The 19,371-nt window shown below is 40.0% G+C and overlaps 2 protein-coding genes across 4 annotated transcripts in view; one reads left to right on the top strand and one right to left on the bottom strand.

Moving 5' to 3' along the window:
- The window catches only part of LOC132845460 (NACHT, LRR and PYD domains-containing protein 12-like), an 80,300-nt gene extending 77,689 nt beyond the window's left edge, over positions 1-2,611 (top strand). Inside the window, exons 11-13 of one of the 2 annotated variants that reach the window (XM_060869439.1) lie at positions 1,170-1,343; positions 1,571-1,747; positions 1,904-2,611. In XM_060869439.1, the coding sequence (XP_060725422.1) occupies positions 1,170-1,343; positions 1,571-1,747; positions 1,904-1,937 (385 nt within the window). In that variant the 3' untranslated portion in view covers positions 1,938-2,611. The remainder of the gene's footprint in view (positions 1-1,169; positions 1,344-1,570; positions 1,748-1,903) is intronic. The other variant, XM_060869441.1, reaches the window with a different exon arrangement.
- Positions 2,612-14,771: 12,160 nt separating this feature from the next.
- capn15 (calpain 15) overlaps positions 14,772-19,371 on the bottom strand; it is a 31,062-nt gene continuing 26,462 nt past the window's right edge. For both annotated transcript variants that reach the window (XM_060869435.1, XM_060869434.1), the window contains exons 8-12: positions 18,976-19,137; positions 18,583-18,797; positions 17,111-17,274; positions 16,806-16,984; positions 14,772-16,708 (exon numbers count right to left, since the gene is read on the bottom strand). In XM_060869435.1, the coding sequence (XP_060725418.1) occupies positions 16,531-16,708; positions 16,806-16,984; positions 17,111-17,274; positions 18,583-18,797; positions 18,976-19,137 (898 nt within the window). In that variant the 3' untranslated portion in view covers positions 14,772-16,530. The remainder of the gene's footprint in view (positions 16,709-16,805; positions 16,985-17,110; positions 17,275-18,582; positions 18,798-18,975; positions 19,138-19,371) is intronic.

Raw genomic sequence — 19,371 nt, 5'->3', positions numbered from 1 at the left:
GCCTTGGGGGTTTTGTTGATCTGTTCTGCTTTTAATGACATTATACAAATTTATTATTCTTTATGATCTTTTATGGAGATTATTGACAAAGTAACATTTGAGATTAAAAATTAAAAACATTCATAAAGATGCTCTCCTTGCTCAAGTTGTAAAATGTTACTTTTATTTTTTTTTACTTTTTAAGAATATCTATTTTTGGTGCAACTCTTATGTAAATCTACATGTGTATTAATTTTTACATTTTTTCATTTATTATTTATGCTGGTGAGATGATCCAGATTTAGAGCATGATCTGGATTCGGTTACTGTTTGCTCCAACATTCAACATCCGTCTCACAACCCTGATCACCAGCTGGTTTATTTTAATTCTCTCTCTCTCTTGATCTCTGTATTACAGCATGGACTCTGTCCTATATAGATGTAATCTACGTGGAACTCTCAACAGCCTGAATTAATGGTGTTAATGAGGTTCACATTAATCTCTAGTGTAAGGCAATCAATGTCCTGGAAAATCTCTGATAAAAACCTTAACACTTGTGCTTCCCTCGCTCTCTTTTTATATTCTAAACAGTAAACTCATCCGACCATCAATCTATCCATTAGTCCATCCATCCATCCAATCATTTATCCAATCATCCACAAACCTTAATTGATCAAATGATTGTTTTATTAAAACATATGTCTGATTAAACTGATGTAACTGATTAAAACTTATACACATCGTTCATTGTGAGATTTTAACATGCCACTGTACTGTAGACAAGAGAACATCTGAAAACATTTTTACAAGTGAAACTCTGTCACAACTGTCACGATGTCATGTCCAGTGTGAACCACCTTGTTGTTGTTAATGAGAATTATTACAATAATAATTATGGAACACAACACAAGGCTGTTTTATTGTAATATCTGATTTATTATGACAAATTCACAATGGATTCAGATCATCAGTAATGTTGCAAAATGAATAAGTTCTACAGATGTTTCAGTTGATGATGGTCTCAGTATTGGTGGGTTGTAATAGTTAGTTCTGTGGTGTCCTGTCCTCTGATTTGTGTGTGTGACACAAACACACCGATGTTTCTGTTACATCTTTAACTTTAGCTGGATTATGGCTGTGTTTGTGTGTTTGAGATCAGTGTTCTGATATTTCCTCATTTCTCTTCCAGTCTGCTTGACTGTAATCTGACAGAGGAAAGCTGTAGAGTTCTGTCCTCAGTTCTCAGCTCAAACTCCTCCAGTCTGAGAGAACTGAACCTGAGTAAGAATAAACTGCAGGATTCAGGAGTGAAGCTGCTCTCTGATGTACTGAAGAATCCACACTGTACACTGGAGATACTGAGGTACACACACACATACACACACACACACACACACACACACACACACTCACACGCACACACAGAGTTTTCTCCTCTGTGGTAACTGTAATTGTAGTGATCTGATATATAGTCATTGTTGTGTGTGTGAGATGGAGAGTAAATGTACTGTATATAAAGATTTTGTGTAGTTCATGTTTTCAATACTAAAACTGAGTGTGTTAAGTGTGAGAAGGTTTTCTTTCTTGCAGGATGTGGGACTGCAGTATTACAGAAGAAGGTTGTGCTGCTCTGGCTTCAGCTCTGAGGTCAAACTCCTCATCACACCTGAGAGAACTGGATCTGAACTTTAATAAACCAGGAAAATCAGGAGTGAAGCTGCTCTCTGATCTACTGAAGGATCCACACTGTAAACTGAAGACACTACAGTGAGTTACTGACTTACTGTCTCTTTACTGTATGATATTGAGTAATATTCACTGTGTGCTGTAAAATGCCACATCTAATGTGTGTATTTATGCTTCTGTTGTTCATAAGCAATGTGTTTAAATGTGTCTGTAAGTCTGTCCTGTTGTGTTTTTCAGCATTATGTATATACTCACCAGATCTGCTGTATGACAGGAGTCTCTCCTCAGACCTTTTTTCCAGGATAAAGCAGTTATGGTGGTGAAGCGTTAGAACACGTCCCACATTTCCAGCAGTTTGGGAGCTGAATCATTCATATTCAGATGTAGGAGATCCATAACAATAACTGTGACTGATCACATCATTTTATACTCTCAGCTACAACTTCACACTTTAACATCTTTTACAACCCAAAGTCAAATCCTTCAGCATCTACACACAACACAGAGATATCATCACATCATCACACTGATTACACAAATACACATCCATGTGTTACAGATGTTTACAGATTATTTTTACCTCTTTAATTGTATCTCAAATTTGTTTCTCCACAGATGATTGACTCACAGTTGTGATCTTGATTTATTTATTTTCCTTTAAAAGTGTCTTCTTTTCAAACCCTTTTCACCAAATCTTTATTAAAATTCCTTTAAAAATGAACGGAATCTTCTTTTTTGTGTAGTTGATCTATTTTTCTATATTTCAATTTCTTCTTCCTTAATTTCCTCATGACATTTTTTATCTTGGTTGCATCTTGTTTTTATATAATTTAACTTCTTTTTTTTTCCTCTTTCCACCATATATTTTGCTTTATTTCTTCATTTTGCCTCCTCGAGTTCTTTCTCCTCCCTTTTTTATATTTTTGTTCTCTAATTTTTTAAAAAAAATGTACTTTTACTTGTTATTTCTCCTTTCTTTCTTTCTTTCTTTCTTTCTTTCTTTCTTTCTTTCTTTCTCCCATTCTACAATATTTAATTAAAAATGTTTAATTAAAAATCTAACATTATCTTCCTCGTTCATTTAATTTCCTTTTTCTTTTTCTATAATTTCTCTAATCTTAAAATCATCGTGGTTTTTCTTTAAACTTTCTGTATTTAGAACCCATACACTTTGTCCCCTTTCTACATTATTCCAGTCTTAAAAAGTAAAAACTCATTATACTCAAACTATCTGATTTTGTCTGTAAACTTTTCTACATTTTTTGTACATAAAATAAAGTCAATCGTTGTCCTGCAAGTTTTTCACTATATCTCTTCTTTCCTTCCTACATTTCTCTCTCTCCACACGTCTATCAGGTTGTTTTCACTCATTAGAACCTTTAGTTCTTTTCTCTATGTATCTGATTTAATAACCATCCCATCTGCCATATCCAGTTTACTGAAAACAGTCACTGCAAGTCCCATCATTATTATTTCTTTATGCTTCTTTAAAATTCTTTTTAAAGGATTGAATTATTCTTTCATTTCTTTTTTATCTGTTGGGTCATGTACGTTTACTAAACTGTCACCATTGATTGCAGCCTCCCTGAAGATATTCCAGTCAGTGCACTCAAAGCAGTCCTGAAGAGCAAAGGTGGCTCCTGCTGGCCAGGTTTTCACATGCTTCAGAACCAGTTTTGAGCGTCTGACGAGTGGTCTGTATGCTGGAATTAGCATAACAGTGATGTGGTCCAAGTAGCCGAGGTGGGGGCGGGGCTCTGCACGATACGCGCTGGGAATGTTTGTATAAACAAGATCCAGCGTGTTTTCACCTCTCGTAGCAAAGTCCACATGTTGATGGATTTTAGGGAGCACTGACTTGAGAATTGCCTGGTTGAAATCTCCGGCTATGATAAACAGTCCATCTGGGTGAACATACTGCAGATCACTAATAGCTCTGTATAGCTCACTTAGTGCCTCTTTAGCATTAGCACTAGGAGGAATGTAAACTCCGACAATGAAAAGAGTAGTAAATTCCCGTGGTAAATAAAATGGCCTGCATCAAACTGTCACAAACTCCACTGACGATGAGCAATAAGTAGAAACAAGCACAGAGTTCTTGCACCATTCCGTGTTGATATAAACACACACACCACCACCACAGAGCTGCATTTCTGTCGACTCTAAATGAAGTTAGCCCGTCCATCTGAATGGCGGCGTCCGGAACTCTGTTGCTGAGCCACGTCTCCGTGAATACAAACATGCAGCAGTTTCTAATCTCTCGCCGTGTAGAGCATTCGAGTCGGATGTAGTCCAGTTTATTGTCCAGGGAGCAAACGTGGCTAGTAGAATGGACGGGAGAGCCGGCCGGCTAGGGATTGTTTTTAGCCTAGCCCGGACACCCGCCCGCTTACCGCGCTTCCGCTTCCTCGCGCACCGCTTTCAGCGTCTCCTCTCCTGGTCTCCGGTATCGGGCGACACCGGGGACTGGAGGCCTGGTCTCCGCAGCAAGCCGAGGTCACGTAGCCTATCCAGTACATCATCGTGCAGGTTGGTTGTTACACGATTTCTGTACTTTATTAGGTCCTGGTAGTTGTATACATAAACACCGCTGTCTCTGGCATCCATGTAGTAGCAATGGTCGGGCTAAAATAAAAACGTAAATAAAAACTTAAAAAAATGTAAATAGCACCGTATTGAATCCGGAGAGGCCGCTGCATGCTACTGCTGCGCTGCCATTCTTTTGTGTTAGAATAAGGGCCTCTTGTTCTTTCTCCCTAATCTTTCTCACAGAATTTACTGTAAAAGCACATAGCAATTATATAAAAACACTCATGATATTTAAAATTTCCTCTACACCAGCCTCTACACTGCTTTAAGCTGCTGTCAGGTAGTTTTCAAAAAAAAAAAACTAAGAAAACAAAGTGAAATGGAGGAGAGCTTCACTCTCCTGACTGCTGCCACTGAATAATAAAATGATGTTGTTACAGAATTCAAACAGTAAAGTAAATGGATGTCTTTGTCAAAAGCTTATAGCACCTGGTATTCCCAGGCCCGACTCTACTTAGCTTCCGAGATCAGACGAGATCAAGCGTTCGCAGGTTGGTTTGGCTGCAACAAAACAGTTAATCAGCTTAATCAGTTAGACATGTCATTTTCTATTAAATAATAACAGTCTGTAATTGATTTCATGGGACTTTTGTATATAATAAGTAGTGTGTGTTGTCAAGATTGAGATCCAGTGTGTATCACAATGACAAAAAGTCTAAAACAACTAAACATCCCAAAATAACCTGTTAAAATGTCCAGCAATGTTTACAGTGTTAAAAGTCTTATAAAATATTTACTATTCTTCTGCATGAAGTGCTTTCTGTACTGTGGGTTGTATCATTTTTATAATAAAGAAATCTTTATACACTGATGATACTATTCCATATTCCTGATAACCAGTACAATAAAGATTAAAGGCTCGGCTCAATCCTCATAGCAGTGTTTAACAATATACCAACACTCTTTTGTTGGAACCTTTCTGTGTGTCTGTCATTCCTGGTCCTATTGAATATACCAAGTCCTTGAAACCTGAACTGATTACTCTGTGAAATCTAACCCTAGACTGGCTCTTAACTCTGTACATCTGTGTACCTCATTTCATGTTCAACCACAGTGTTCAAGTCAAGTCAAGAAGCTTTTATTGTCATTACAACCATATATAGCTGTTACACTACACAGTGTATTGAGAGGACGTTTCTCCAGGATCAGGGTGTTACATAAAACAAAGACAGGGCTAGGACTTAGTAAGTTAGTCCTAGATACATAAAGTGCAACTGTGCAACCTGGTGCAAACAGTGCAGGACAAGACAGACAAGACAGTGCAAGACAAGACAAACAAGACAGACAAGACAGTGCAGGACAAAAGATAGTGCAGCATTACAAGACAATACACAAAATACAAAAAAGACAATACACAAAAGACAGTAAACAGAAACAGTGCCGACCAACCAGTGTCAATACTGAGTGTTCAACAATATTGCTTGCAGTAATACTACACTGAACACAGTTTCTAGCAGCAGGTCCCTGAGATAGTGTATAAGATCGTGCAAAAACAGCAACAACTGAAATATTGAACAGTATGTGTAAAACGACTGAAATGTTATACACTGTGGAAAGAGCAAAAAAGTAAAAAATAAAAAAAAAAGTGTGCAAAACAGCATGTAAACAGTTTGTAAACAGTAAGGATGTAAACAGTTTGATGAATGTAAGCAGCATGTAAACAAGTAGATGGATGTATATTAGAAGTGTGTGTATGTGGTGTAGGTCTGTGCAGTCCAGTTCAGTTCAGTACAGTTCAGTTATTAAGGAGTCTGATAGCTTGTGGGAAGAAAATGTTACACAGAATGCTTCGGTACCTTTTTCCAGACCGCAGGAGGGTGACCAGTGTGTGTGAGGGGTGTGTGGGGAGAAGAGTGTGTGAGGGGTGTGTGGGGAGTGTGTGTGAGGGGTGTGTGAGTGGTGTGTGGGGACATCCACAATGCTGTTAGCTTTGCGGATGCAACAGGCAGTGTAAGTGTCCATGATAGAGGGAAGAGAGACTCCAATGATCTTCTCAGCTGTCCTCACTATCCGCTGCAGGGTCTTGTGATCCGAGATGGTGCAGTTCCCAAACCAGACAGTGATGCAGCTGCTCAGGATGCTCAGGATGGTCCCTCTGTAGAACATGGTCAGGATGGGGGGAGGGAGATGTGCCTTTCTCAGCCTTCATAAGAAGTAGAGACGCTGCTGGTCTTTCTTGGTGATGGAGCTGGTGTTGAGTGACCAGGTGAAGTTCTCCGCTAGATGAACACCAAGAAATTTGGTGCTCTTGACGTTCTCTATTGATGATCCGTCGATGTTCAGCAGAGAGTGGTCGCTCGGTGCTCTTCTGAAGTCAACAACCATCTCTTTAGTTTTATCCACATTCAGAGACAGGTTGTTGGTTCTACACCAGGTAGTTAGCTGTTGCACCTCCTCTCTGTATGCTGACTCGTCGTTCTTGCTGATGAGACCCACCACGGTCGTGTCATCGGCGAACTTGATGATATGGTTTGATCTGTGCATTGCTGCACAGTCATGAGTCAGCAATGTGAACAGCAGTGGACTGAGCACGCAGCCTTGAGGAGCTCCAGTGTTCAGTGTGGTGGTGCTGGAGATGCTGTTCCTGATCCGGACTGACTGAGGTCTCCCAGTCAGGAAGTCCAGGATCCAGTTGCAGAGGGAGGTGTTCAGTCCCAGCAGGCTCAGCTTCTCAATCAGGTGCTGAGGAATGATTGTGTTGAATGCTGAACTAAAGTCTAAGAACAGCATTTGTGCATAAGTGTCTTTATTGTCCAGGTAGGTAAGGGCTAAATGGAGGGATGTGGCAATGGCATCGTCTGTGGAGCGGTTTGGACGATACGTGAACTGTAGGGGGTCCAGTGAGGGTGGTAGCTTGGACTTGATGTGCCTCATGACGAGCTTCTCGAAGCACTTCATAACTATGGGTGTGAGTGCGATGGGATGATAGTCATTGAGGCAGGACACTGTACAATTCTTTGGGATGGGGACAATGGTGGTAGTCTTGAGGCACGTAGGAACAACGGCACTGCTCAGGGAAATGTTGAAGATGTCAGTGAAGACATCCGCTAGCTGTTCTTCACATTCTCTGAGTACCCTGCCAGGAATGTTGTCTGGTCCAGCAGCCTTCTGTGGGTTAACTCTGCATAGAGATCTCCTCATGTCGGCCGTGGATAGACATAGTACTTGATCGTTGTGGGGAGGGTTGGTCTTAATTGCCGCTACGTTGTTCTGTGCCCCAAACCGAGCATAGAAGTCGTTCAGCGCTTCTGGGAGGGAGGCATCACTATCACAGGCAGGTGAAGCTGTCTTGTAGTTCGTGATCGCCTGTATGCCCTGCCACATGTGCCGGGTGTCTCTGCTCTCCTGGGAGTGGCAGTGGATTGTCTGGGCATGTGCACACTTTGCCTCTGATGGCTCGGGACAGTTTGGTTTGCAGAGGTGGCTCTTGCTGGCCAGGTTTTCACCTGCTTCAGAACCGGTTTAGATCATCTGACAAGTGGTCTGTACGCTGGAATTAGCATAATAGAGATGTGGTCTGAGTAGCCGAGGTGGGGGCAGGGCTCCGCATGACAGGGGGTGGGGCTCAGCACGATACATGCTGGGAATGTTTTTGTAAACAAAATCCAGCGTGTTTTCACCTCTCGTCGCGAAGTCCACATTGTTGAGAGCCAGTGGCATGCACAAGATGTTATCAGACACTGGCATGTACGGGATGGACTTACAGGACTCTACATACCTGATACTGGTTTTCTTAATACTGGTTCTCAGCAATAAATAATAATAAATATAAAAGTACGCCACAACCAATTATTAACTTATCCACCAGTAGACAGACGGACATAGATAATACAAAGAGAAGGAGAAATAGGGAAAGAAAAGAGAAACGTAAGGTGAATAAACAAAGAAAGATTGATGTAAAAATACAAAAAGTTGAAGAATTGGTTGAAGAGTTGAAGGATTTGAATATGAATGTTTAGAAGAAGACACAGAGGGATCAGACACTGTACCTAGACTGCTGGAAGAAGATTCCAAAAGAAAAGAAGACTATAATGCATTGTGTGTTATGATGTTTTATTTTCAGAATCTTTTCTTTTTCTTATAATCATGTATTCTCATGTAATAGAGTTGGTTAGATTAATATTGTTTATTTTACTGTAAACTTTCTTGTAGTGAATGCTTATAAATTACCACCAGGGAGTATCTGCACACAAAGTGTTTTAAGGCCTGCTGTTGAAATTAAGCTTTCTGTGTATCCGTGGGGAGTGACCTGCACGTGTAGTGTTTTATAGCTTGCTGTCGAATTCCACGGCGAGAGAAAGCTTCAATCATATGCAGTATAATCATAGCCTGACAAGTTTCAGGAAGTTAACTGCAACCATATGACCATATATAGACATTAGCAGTGCACACAGAAGTCGACAGCGAGATATGTTTGGGAAACCGAGAAGTGTTTATGAAATAAGATGGTAGCCTCTAGAAGGCTAACCCTAACCCTAACCAAACCTGACAGCCAGACTGGCCACCGTAAAAAAGTATAAAAGCCCGCCTTGAATCACATTGGGTGTGCATTCTATTGTAGACAGCCTTAGGGCATGTTATACTTTACGTGCATCATGGAACAAACGCAAGTTTACACTTGGAGAGTGTTTCTTGGTTTGTTATAATCTTTGCATCTTAATGCCTTTTACTTATTCTAATACTGTTTGATTTTTTGAAGGAAGATTTTATTTGTAACTTTTTCTTTTTATTTTACATATATTACACACACACCTATCTGTATTACACTAGTTTTAATAAAAACAAGGCCTCCCATTGTGAGGATCCTGAAAAGACAAAAAGGTATAAGTCTGCCTCCTTTATTTAAAGATTCAAACAATAGATTAAGTAGAAGACCTTGGAGAGGAGCCTTTGTTAGAAGACCGAAGGGACTTCGAAGGACACCTTCGTTCAAGGTAAGACCAACTTTGATAGTTGATCTTGTGTTTCCAACACGACTCCGTGCCAATTAAGACACATTCCTTAGCGGGGGCGCGCAGGGTTTCCTACGCAATCCGAAAACATGTGTCGTTAAGGGACAAGTACGCCAGTATAATTACATTAACATGTTGGTGGAATTTAGTCAGCACTGACTTGAGATTTGCATGATATAAATCTCTGGTGATGATAAACAGTCCGTCGGGGTGAACATTCCGTAGATCACTAATAGCTCCGTATAGCTCACATAGAGCCCCTTTAGCATTAGCGCCTCTTTAGCATTAGCGCTGGTGAACAGTGGTGAATTCCCATGGTAAATAAAATGGCCTGCATCTAACAATCACAAACTCCACTGACGATGAGCAGTAATTAGAAACAAGCACAGAGTTCTTACACCATTCTGTGTTGATGCAAACACACACACACCACCACCGCGAGTCTTACCACACAGAGCTGCATTTCTGTTGGCTATAAATGAAGTGATCCCATCCAGCTGAATGGCGGCGTCTGTAACTCTGAGCCACGTCTCCTTGAAAACAAACACGCAGCAGTTTCTAATCTCTCGCCGTGTAGAGTGTTCGAGTCAGATGTAGTCCAGTTTATTGTCCAGGGAGCTTTCGGCGTCCCCTCTCCTGGTCTCCGGTATCAGGCGACTCCGAGGACTGGAGGCCTGGTCTCCGCAGCAAGCCGAGGTTGCAAAGCCTTTCTGGTACATTATCGTGCAGGTTGGTTGTTGCACGATTTCTTTATTTTATTAGTTCCTGGCAGTTGTATACATGAACACCACTGTCTCTGGTGTCCATGAACTGGAAATAGTCAGGCTAAAAACCGTAAATACTGCAAAACAGAATCAGTTATTCTAGGTACATAAACAGTTGTTGAAGTACTCGGCAGGTAGGTTCTTCTAAACATAAACCAGGCTGGAGGCTGCCTTAGATCTTTCTTTTTCTTCCAGACAGAGGATCAGGGATCTGTGGAGCTCAAACCATCACTTCCAGGACTCTATGTTCTTCTCTACCCTGAAGATGACATAGGCTACATGTTTGCTGCTGAATAAATTTGAATAAATAGGTCATTCTTCTGCAGAATAAACCTGTGTCAATCAGATGCCTCCCTGATGGTACTGTATGATGGATAAGTAGGTGTCTGTATTTCTCAGCATTTAGGACACCATTAATCCTGACCAGAGCTCCAACTCTATCTGCAGAATTCTCACCATCCCTTAGGTGAACAACCTGCCTCATGCTACAGGCAAATATTTCACATGTCCTCTCATCAGTCCAGAGACTTGCTGCTGTTTTTCTGTTCCCAGTTCCTATCGTTTTGTGTATAGTCAAGTCTCTTAGCCTTGTTTTCAACAAAATCTGACTTTTTGGTCACACTTCTTCCATGAAGACCACTTCTGGCTAGACTTCTCCAAATAGTAGAAGGGTGTACCTTGGGTAATGCTAGAACCACCTGGTGTCTTGTTCCTGTGCTCAGTCTTGACATGAAACTATCTAAATTTACATTTACAGCATTTAGCAGACACCCTTATCCAGAGCGACTTACATTTTATCTCATTTTTTTATACAACTGAGCAAGTGAGGGTTAAGGGCCCAGCACTGGCAGTTTGGTGGACTTAGGAATTGAACTCACAACCTTCCGATTGGTAGCCCAACACCTTAACCACTAGGCTACCACATCCCACATCCTCACTCAGTAACAGAGTTTGGTTCCTAGGGTGAGGCTTCTACACAGCTGTGTCTGTTTACCTTAATGACTGGGCTTTGACCTACATATGAAACTGCTGATCATCAGCACCTGCTGGTATCACTGGTTAATCACACAATGAATCTGATCACTAATCCTAATCACTAGCATTGTGAAAGTGTAAGAAAAGACACTGGTTTGAAGCCAAAGGGTCATCACACACGTGTGTGTTACACATCATACACAGTTTAAATACTTTTTTACAAGCACGTTTGCTGGAATTTTTACTTCTATATTTCTCTGTGAGTTCTTTATGAAAGTAATTTTCTCTGTGTTCAAGTTCCAGCTCTGGTCTCTGAACCAGATAGAGTTGAGCAGCTGTGTGTGAGATAAAACTGCTGAAAAATGAAAAACTAGAAAATGAAGAATCTGTTTGTGTCATCGAACTCCTGCCTCCAATCAAGTTTTGATGAAGAAATTAATGAAATTAACATAGTCTGTTATCTACTGAGTTAGTTAACAAATATTAAACTATTTTAACCCTGATATTTTCCTCGGGTCAATCTGACCCCTGCTGGAAGGTTTAGAAAAGTTTAATGTGTCATAACTTGGGTTTTCTTCCACATATTTGCCTGAAATTTACCAGGATTGTTCCAAATTATGAAGTTTGCAAGTAAAATTAATTTTGTATATTTTCATTGAACTATGTGTTCAGACCAATATATACTATGCGTTTTGGATCCTTCTGGGTCATTGTGACCCGGCCACATTTAGTGGGGCAATAGGTCACACTTTTTTACAGACACAAAAATGCACACATAAAATGTCCACTAACACACACACACAAACACACACACACACACACACACACACACACAAACACACACAAATTGGGCATTGCAATTCATTAGGCCTCCAGAAAAAAATAAAAACTACTCTTTTGTAAATATTTCACACTTGTTATATGCATTTGTCCAGAGGTGGGCAAAATCTGATCTACCAACAAGCTTCACACACACACACACACACACACACACTCACATACACAGTCAAGCACTGTTCAAAGAATTGGGCATTGCATTTCAGTTGGCCTCTAGACAAAACAAGGCTACACATTTGTAAAAGTTTCACACACACACACACACACACACATTCATATTTCTATAAAGAAGTTCAAAAATAAAATACATGTGTTTTGCAAATCATATTTGTTCCCTCTCTTATTTATAAATTTAGTTGCATCAGTCAGCTTCGGCCTGGAGATATGCTGAGTAATGTTTGACATTCATCAGTCAGCGGTTATCCAAAATAATATTTAATAATTTCTGCTTATTTTACTCAAAAACATGGCATAATTTCATAAGGTTTATCGTTTAATAAAAAAACATAAGGCGTGTAAAAGAAGTTTTATTCACATTAAATTATGCCATGAGTGGGGTGTGTGTGGGGGTGTTTGTGTGTGTGTGTCTTTGTGTAGCCTGTTGTTGGTTGATCAGATGACATCTGGTGGGCAAAATAGATATTACAAGTGTAAAATAGATATTACACACAGAATGGTGATCATTGTAGAATTTTTGATTTATAAGCATTCAAGTCAATTTGGCCTGGAAAAAAGGTTTTATTATTTGCTGACATTAAAAGTGTTCAAAATGGTTTCAAAACAATCTCCTGGCTTTGAAATATACCAGCCTGTAATTGTGCATCAACCTTTGTGCCTCTATAGTGAAAATAATTAAAGATTTCTGTTTTTATTTTTAATTATAAAAATGAGGCATTTTTGTATATAAATAAGGTATATATATATATATATATATATATATATATATATATATATATGTATATATATATATATATATATATATATATATATACATATATATATACACACACGTGTATATATATATATATATTTTTTTTTTTTTTTTTTTTTTTTTTTTTTGCAAAATATATGTTAATATGTTGGAAACAAGTTAGACTAAAAAGGTGAAAAAAAAAAAGGCTATCATATATACTTCATTTTTTATAAGCAGTCAAAACAGACAAGGTCAAATTGACTCAGCGCTCCTAATTGGTATAGGAGGATAATTTAAGGCTTAAGGTGAGGGTATGATTGTTACACCACAGGGCCAAGTGTTTTCTCTTTAATTATTATTATTTTAAGTGTCACTACATTATCTAGAGTAATGTTGACTCAAGTAAAAAAAAAAAAAAATCAAGTAAAGACTAGTAAAGTATTCAGTTGCCTGATAAGGGGTCAGGTGGTGAGCCAAACAAATTAGATAACTGTGAGATAAAACTATATGCATTAACTGGTGTGAATTTACATCTGACATGGTAGCATGGCAAAGTGTATATAAGTAAGACGCATTTTAATTGAGATGAGGATTTGAGATAGCTTCAGATTGAAACACTGTGACTATATTTTCTATATTTAATACGAGGGTTAGAACGAGATCAAGAGTGAGACCTCCATTATGAGTGGGTCCTATTACATTCTAATACAATCTAATATGGAAATAACTGCTGTTCTCAGAGGATCTTCTAACTTATCAAAATAAGTCTCCAACAGTTACTGCTTTGTCTAAAGAAACAACTAGGTTTGAAATTAAATCTGCAAATTCACAGAGGAATTCAGAATATGGTCCAGGAGGTCTGTAAATGACAATTAGAGGAACTGACTCAGTAGAGATATTTTTTGTGGCTACATATATGTTAGTATGAAGAACTTTTAATGAGTTAAACTTGTGTCTAGGTTCTTGCTTGACGTCGAGCTTATCATCATGAATAACTGCGACACCTCCTCCCCCGCCTGTTAGGTGCGGCTGATGTATATAACTATAACCGGGAGGACAAACTTCGTTTAATGCGACATACTCGTTTGGTTTGATCCATGTTTCTGTTAAACACAGAAAACTAAACTTCTGATCTGTAATCATTTCATTAGCCATAAGAGCTTTAGATGTTAGAGATCTTATATATAACAGTCCTATCTTCAGATCAAAGTTGCTGGCTCTGCATTCACTATGATCTAATTTTATGCTAATAAGGTCACTAAAACTAATTTTCTGAGTGTTTAAAGTTTTTTGTTTAGCTCGGGAAACGGTCAGATTAGCCTGCTTGTCTGCTCCCTCGCCCTATTTTTACACTATGTGCTATGCTGCAATAAATGAGAGCAGCACCTTCCTGAGTGTGATGGACACTGTCCCATCCTGACAGGCCAGCCTTGCCCTCAAAAGTGCTCCAATTATCTATGAAGACCACATTGTTTTCGGAGCACCACCTGGACATCCAGCAGTGACCATAACCTGCTGTCAGCTACATTTACATTTACAGCATTTGGCAGACACCCATCACCATGCCACATTGGGATGGGGCCAGAGCAAACTACAGCATCAAACACTGACATCATAAAGTATTACAACAGCCAGCAAACATCAACTTCACTTCAAACAGTAATTACGCAATATAAGGATGAACGATGTGACAGCGATTCCACCTAGTGGCTGATTGCAGTACAATTTTACAAATCTTTTTAAACTTAAATGAATTAGATCCACACAAATGAGTTCTGGGAATAGTATTCTGCCATTTTTACAAGTTTAGTTAGTTATATAAAAAAAAAAAAACTTTGTAAAACTAAGTTATTTGGTGATAAATACAAGGGTTTGGTTCATTAGCAAAGCCATTTTGTAATCTGCTTAATCAGATTACTGATTAATGAGGTTTTGTTGTTCGGTTTGATGTCTAAATTAGGTCTCTGTACTGATCATTTAAGTAGCAAACCAAAAAAGGCTTCAAAAACACAGTGGGACTGAACAGAGGTACGTCCCCCCCCATGTGTACAGACACACACTGAAACAGCAAAGAATTTCCATTAGTGAAAGCATCTAATTTGCATATTTGTAATAATTTTTATTAACAATGATCATTTACAGCTTTACATAGTTTATTTCATATTTTATTTATATTCATATGCATTTAGAGTAGTGTGTAAACCCCACCCTCACAACTGTGATTTCCAGCCCTATATGTGTAATATCTAAATCCTGAGTCCTGTGCTCACAAGCAATTAGCCACGCCCACACACCTGTAAAGCACACACCAACCCCACCCCCACAGCAGAAAGCCCACACTGCCAGATAAAAAAATCTTTATTTGGTCCGATGGAACCTGAGATAGGGAAACCACAGAGGTTATCCTGCTCTACCAGCACACACACACACACACACACACACACACACAAAATTGCTTGCATGTTTAAACTGTTTATGTGTCTCTGAGATTGGATGACAGTGTATGGTCGGTATTACTGTGTACACCAAGTACATCGAGAAGAGCATGTGTGTGTGTGTAGTGAGGATTTAGATAATATCACCTGCACATAGAAGAATGCAATGGAGGTTAATGTGACAGCTAAGGGGAAACCACACCTGGAATGGTTTAAACATGTATGTGTGTGTGTGTGTGTGTGTGTGGCAGCAGAGGGCACTACTGACCTCAATACATTAAACAAGTGGAAAAGAAAGATCAGATTAAATGAAACCTTTGAAACACCCATCAGATCAATCAGAGCACGTTATTCACCATCATCTTGTGCTTTTTCACCACATCTGCTGTCACCAATACACACACAACTCAATTGCCCACACAGTGTTCCAGTATCGCTTTCATCACAGCCTTGATGACTTCCCCTAAATTACTTATAAAGTGTGTTTCACCTACAACACTAAACTATAATGAGATTATCATGTAAAATGACCAAGTTAACTTACCAAACTGTTACAGCAAGAAACTAATAAAGCTAATCTGCTTGACAATGTGTCATGATAATTGATTATTATTATTGGTGCGCTGGCTCACTAGGCTTGTTGGCATGATAATTATCTAACAGATAAAAGTATCAACACTTTTCCTTGTGACTCAGATGTGTGTTTGCTCATTACCTAGCTTACCTAGCATTAACCAACTAGCCATCTTCCTGACTAACACACAGACAGAATGTTACTCTAAATAAACGTCTTTTAAAATTTCCACATTATATTAGCTGCTAACTTTCTGCAGCAATGAGATGACAGTGATGAGCTAGCAGTAACTAGGCAGTGTGTTGAACACCTAGCTTGTAACTAGCATTGAATGTGTACTAATAACTACAGTGTGCATGGAGAAATGAAGCCCAGGGGAAGTCATCAGGGGCAAATGAATAAGGACTGGAACACAGCTGTGGTTAGTATCACACACACATCCCACACATTCACTTCAAGTATTATCCCTCTGGCTCCTTGATTGGTTGTAGCAAATTAAGTCCCACCCACATATGCTAAAGAGAGCACATGACACAAAAGAAAAAAAAAGAAAGACATTTAATTATTTTTTTTTAGACATCCTGACACGCAGGTATAAAAATGGAGGAGACCTTCGGACTTCCTGCAGGTTTGGCTCGCTCATACACCCACACACACATGCACACACACAGTGTGTATCAGTAATCATGGTATCCTTAAGCACATGTCCATCTTTGTTTGTGTGGTGTGTGTTTGGCTCCAGGAACAGTTGTGTGATTGGATTGGCTCAGTAGTTCTGCTATGCTCCACCCCTCACAAGTGTGTGTGGGCATATATAGGCATGTGTCAGAGTGGGCGTGGCTTGTGCAGTCCCTCTGTATCAGCTGTGAGCTGTGGTGAGTGTGTGGCTTTAGTGGGAGTCCAGTCGCCCAAATTAGCCTGTGCCGCTTTTCGATGAGCCAAACGATGTGTGATGGAGAACCCGGCGTTCCCCTCCAGCTGAGACAGAACCACGAGAACCTGCCTGCAGAACACACACACACACAGAGCATCTCCATAGTTGGTTTTGTCTGTCTTTTTCACCCTGATAATCAGAATGGTGTGTGTGTGTGTGTGTGTACCTGTGTAGCGGAGGAACACTGTCTATGGTCTTTAGGCTGCCGCGTGTTGATACCACATTAAAGCTGTCTGTGCAGTCACATGAAACATGCAAGTGAAACTTTGGGTGTCGGTTCTCCACGACAACAATAAGCCCCGCCCACCCATGAGTGAGGTAATAACAAGTCATTCCCTCACGTCCCTGAGAACAGGAAAAGAAGAGAGAGAGAGAGAAAGAGAGAGAGAGAGATGTTTACATTGTTTTTCAAAGTGTGTGTGTATGTGTGTATGTTTGTGTACATGTTCGTGTGTATGTTTGTGTGTGTACCTCATGTCTCTCTCCTTTGTTCTCCGTCAGTAGTATGATGGCGTCAGCGAGTATGGTTGCCATGGCATCGACCTGCTCCACCATCACCTGTCTTGAGCTGTAGATGGCCAAAATGAAGCCTGGAGAATCAGGACACGCCCGAGGAGGGGTAGTGGGGCTTGACACTGAAAACACACAAACACACACACACACACACACACACAGAAACACATCAAAACACACAAAAAAAACACACTCACATTAAACACTCACATAGATTTGAGAGAAAAAGACAGTGTGTGAGAAAAGTGAGACAGACAGAGTGAGACAGAGAGTTACAGAGTGAGACAGAGCGTGTCAGAGTGAGACAGAGAGGGTCAGAGTGAGACAGAGAGTGAGAGACAGACATGTAACATTGTGATGTCACATTGGCATGATAAAGGATCTACTCTGGCCCGACGGTAACAGACTCACTTCACAAACACTTTCACATATTGATCACTGCTGCTGTGTTCCAGGCTCTTTCACTACAAGGTTTAAATGTAATAATACAGGATTCTCAGAGGCAGTCATGAGGTTCACTTCTCATTGTCTCCTGAGATCGCTCTGAACCTATATGTAAGATGTGAAAGTTTACAGATCTGTAACGTTCACACAGCCGTGATCAGAACGTGTCCTTACTGTGTAAACTCACTGTGACTCACTGAAAAGTGATCTGGGTCTTAAATCTGAATGTGATCAAAAAAATTAATGTAAAAGTGCTAGTCTCTGTTATTCCAGTAGAGGGCACAATGGAGTAAAATCTTTTCATTAAAAAAAAAAAAAAAAAAAAAAAAAAAAGTCTCCTTCCACATCATCTCATTCAATGGCTGAACTGGACTGATGTCCCTCACGTCAGTATATTGCTCATATATGGCTCATTATTCCTGGCTAATTTGTGTGCATGTTGTGAGTTTTGTGTGAGTGTTGCGAGGGTTGGACGTGTTGTGAGTGTATGTTGTGTATGTTGTGCGGGTTGTGTGAGTTTTGTGCAAGTGTGTGTTGTGCATGTGTGTATGTTGTGTGTGTGTGTTGTGTGTATGGTGTGTATGTTGTGTGTGTGTGTGTTGTGTGTATGTTGTGTGTGTGTGTTGCGTGTATGTTGTGTGTTATGTGAGTGTTGTGTGTATGTTGTGTGTGTTGTGTGAGTGTTGTGTGTATGTTGTGTGTGTTGTGTGAGTGTTGTGTGTATGTTGTGTGTGTTGTGTGAGTGTTGTGAGTGTTGTGTGTATGTTGTGTGTGTGTTGTGTGTAGTGTGCGTGTGTGTTGTGTGAGTGTTGTGTGTATGTTTTGTGAGTGTTGTGTGTATGTTTTGTGAGTGTTGTGTGTGTGTGTTGTGTGTATGTTTTGTGAGTGTTGTGTGAGTGTTGTGTGTATGTTTTATGAGTGTTGTGTGTATGTTTTGTGTATGTTTTGTGTATGTTTTGTGTGTGTTGTGTGTATGTTGGGTGTACCTGGTGTTCCTCCACTGTTCCAGTGGTTAAAGGCACAGCACACCACAGCGTACTCTCCCGGCTCCAGCATCACATCACAGCCTACAAACTTCTTCACCGCACGTTTACTGTGAGCAAGTAAACGACCGAGCGTCAGCTTGTTCCCACTGGAGAACGATGCACGAAACACCATGATACACAGATCCAGCAGGTGATTATCTGCAGCGTCAGAACGTCTGGGAGAAAGAGAGGAGACCGAGAGATCAGGAACAGAAAAGTGTAATGAATGAAAATATACCAAATTCAGTCATTTATAAACATCGTCAAGATCATTAAAAATAAACAATCAATGGGTTATATAGACATACAACACTTGTACATATACTGTGTGTGTGTGTGTGTGTATGTGTGTACCTGCTCCCCTCCTGGAACAGAGCGAACTCCATGGCGGTTCTTTCCAGTACAGTCAGAGAAGTCACTGTGATTGGTCCACTCGCCCTGCTGGGGAACGAACCCTGAACTCGTACCTCGTGCCAGTCTGAGTGTATCTTACAGATATCCACTGAGTCAAAGTACCTATACACACACAGAAAGAGAGAAAGCGAGAGAGAGAGAGAGAGAGAGAGAGAGAGAGAGAGAGAGAGGGAAGGAGCAAGGGTTACAGATACATGTCTGTGAGTGTAAATAAAACATGAAGGGAGCTGGAGGGAGTGGCTGTCTATATTTCACTCCTGCAGTGTGTATATATATGTATATGTATATGTATATGTGTGTGTGTGTGTGTGTGTGTGTGTGTGTGTGTGTGTGTGT

Source organism: Tachysurus vachellii, chromosome 5 (genome assembly GCF_030014155.1).
Source record: "Tachysurus vachellii isolate PV-2020 chromosome 5, HZAU_Pvac_v1, whole genome shotgun sequence".
In the NCBI taxonomy this organism is placed as follows: domain Eukaryota; kingdom Metazoa; phylum Chordata; class Actinopteri; order Siluriformes; family Bagridae; genus Tachysurus; species Tachysurus vachellii.
This window is presented reverse-complemented; position numbering and strand designations above follow the sequence as displayed.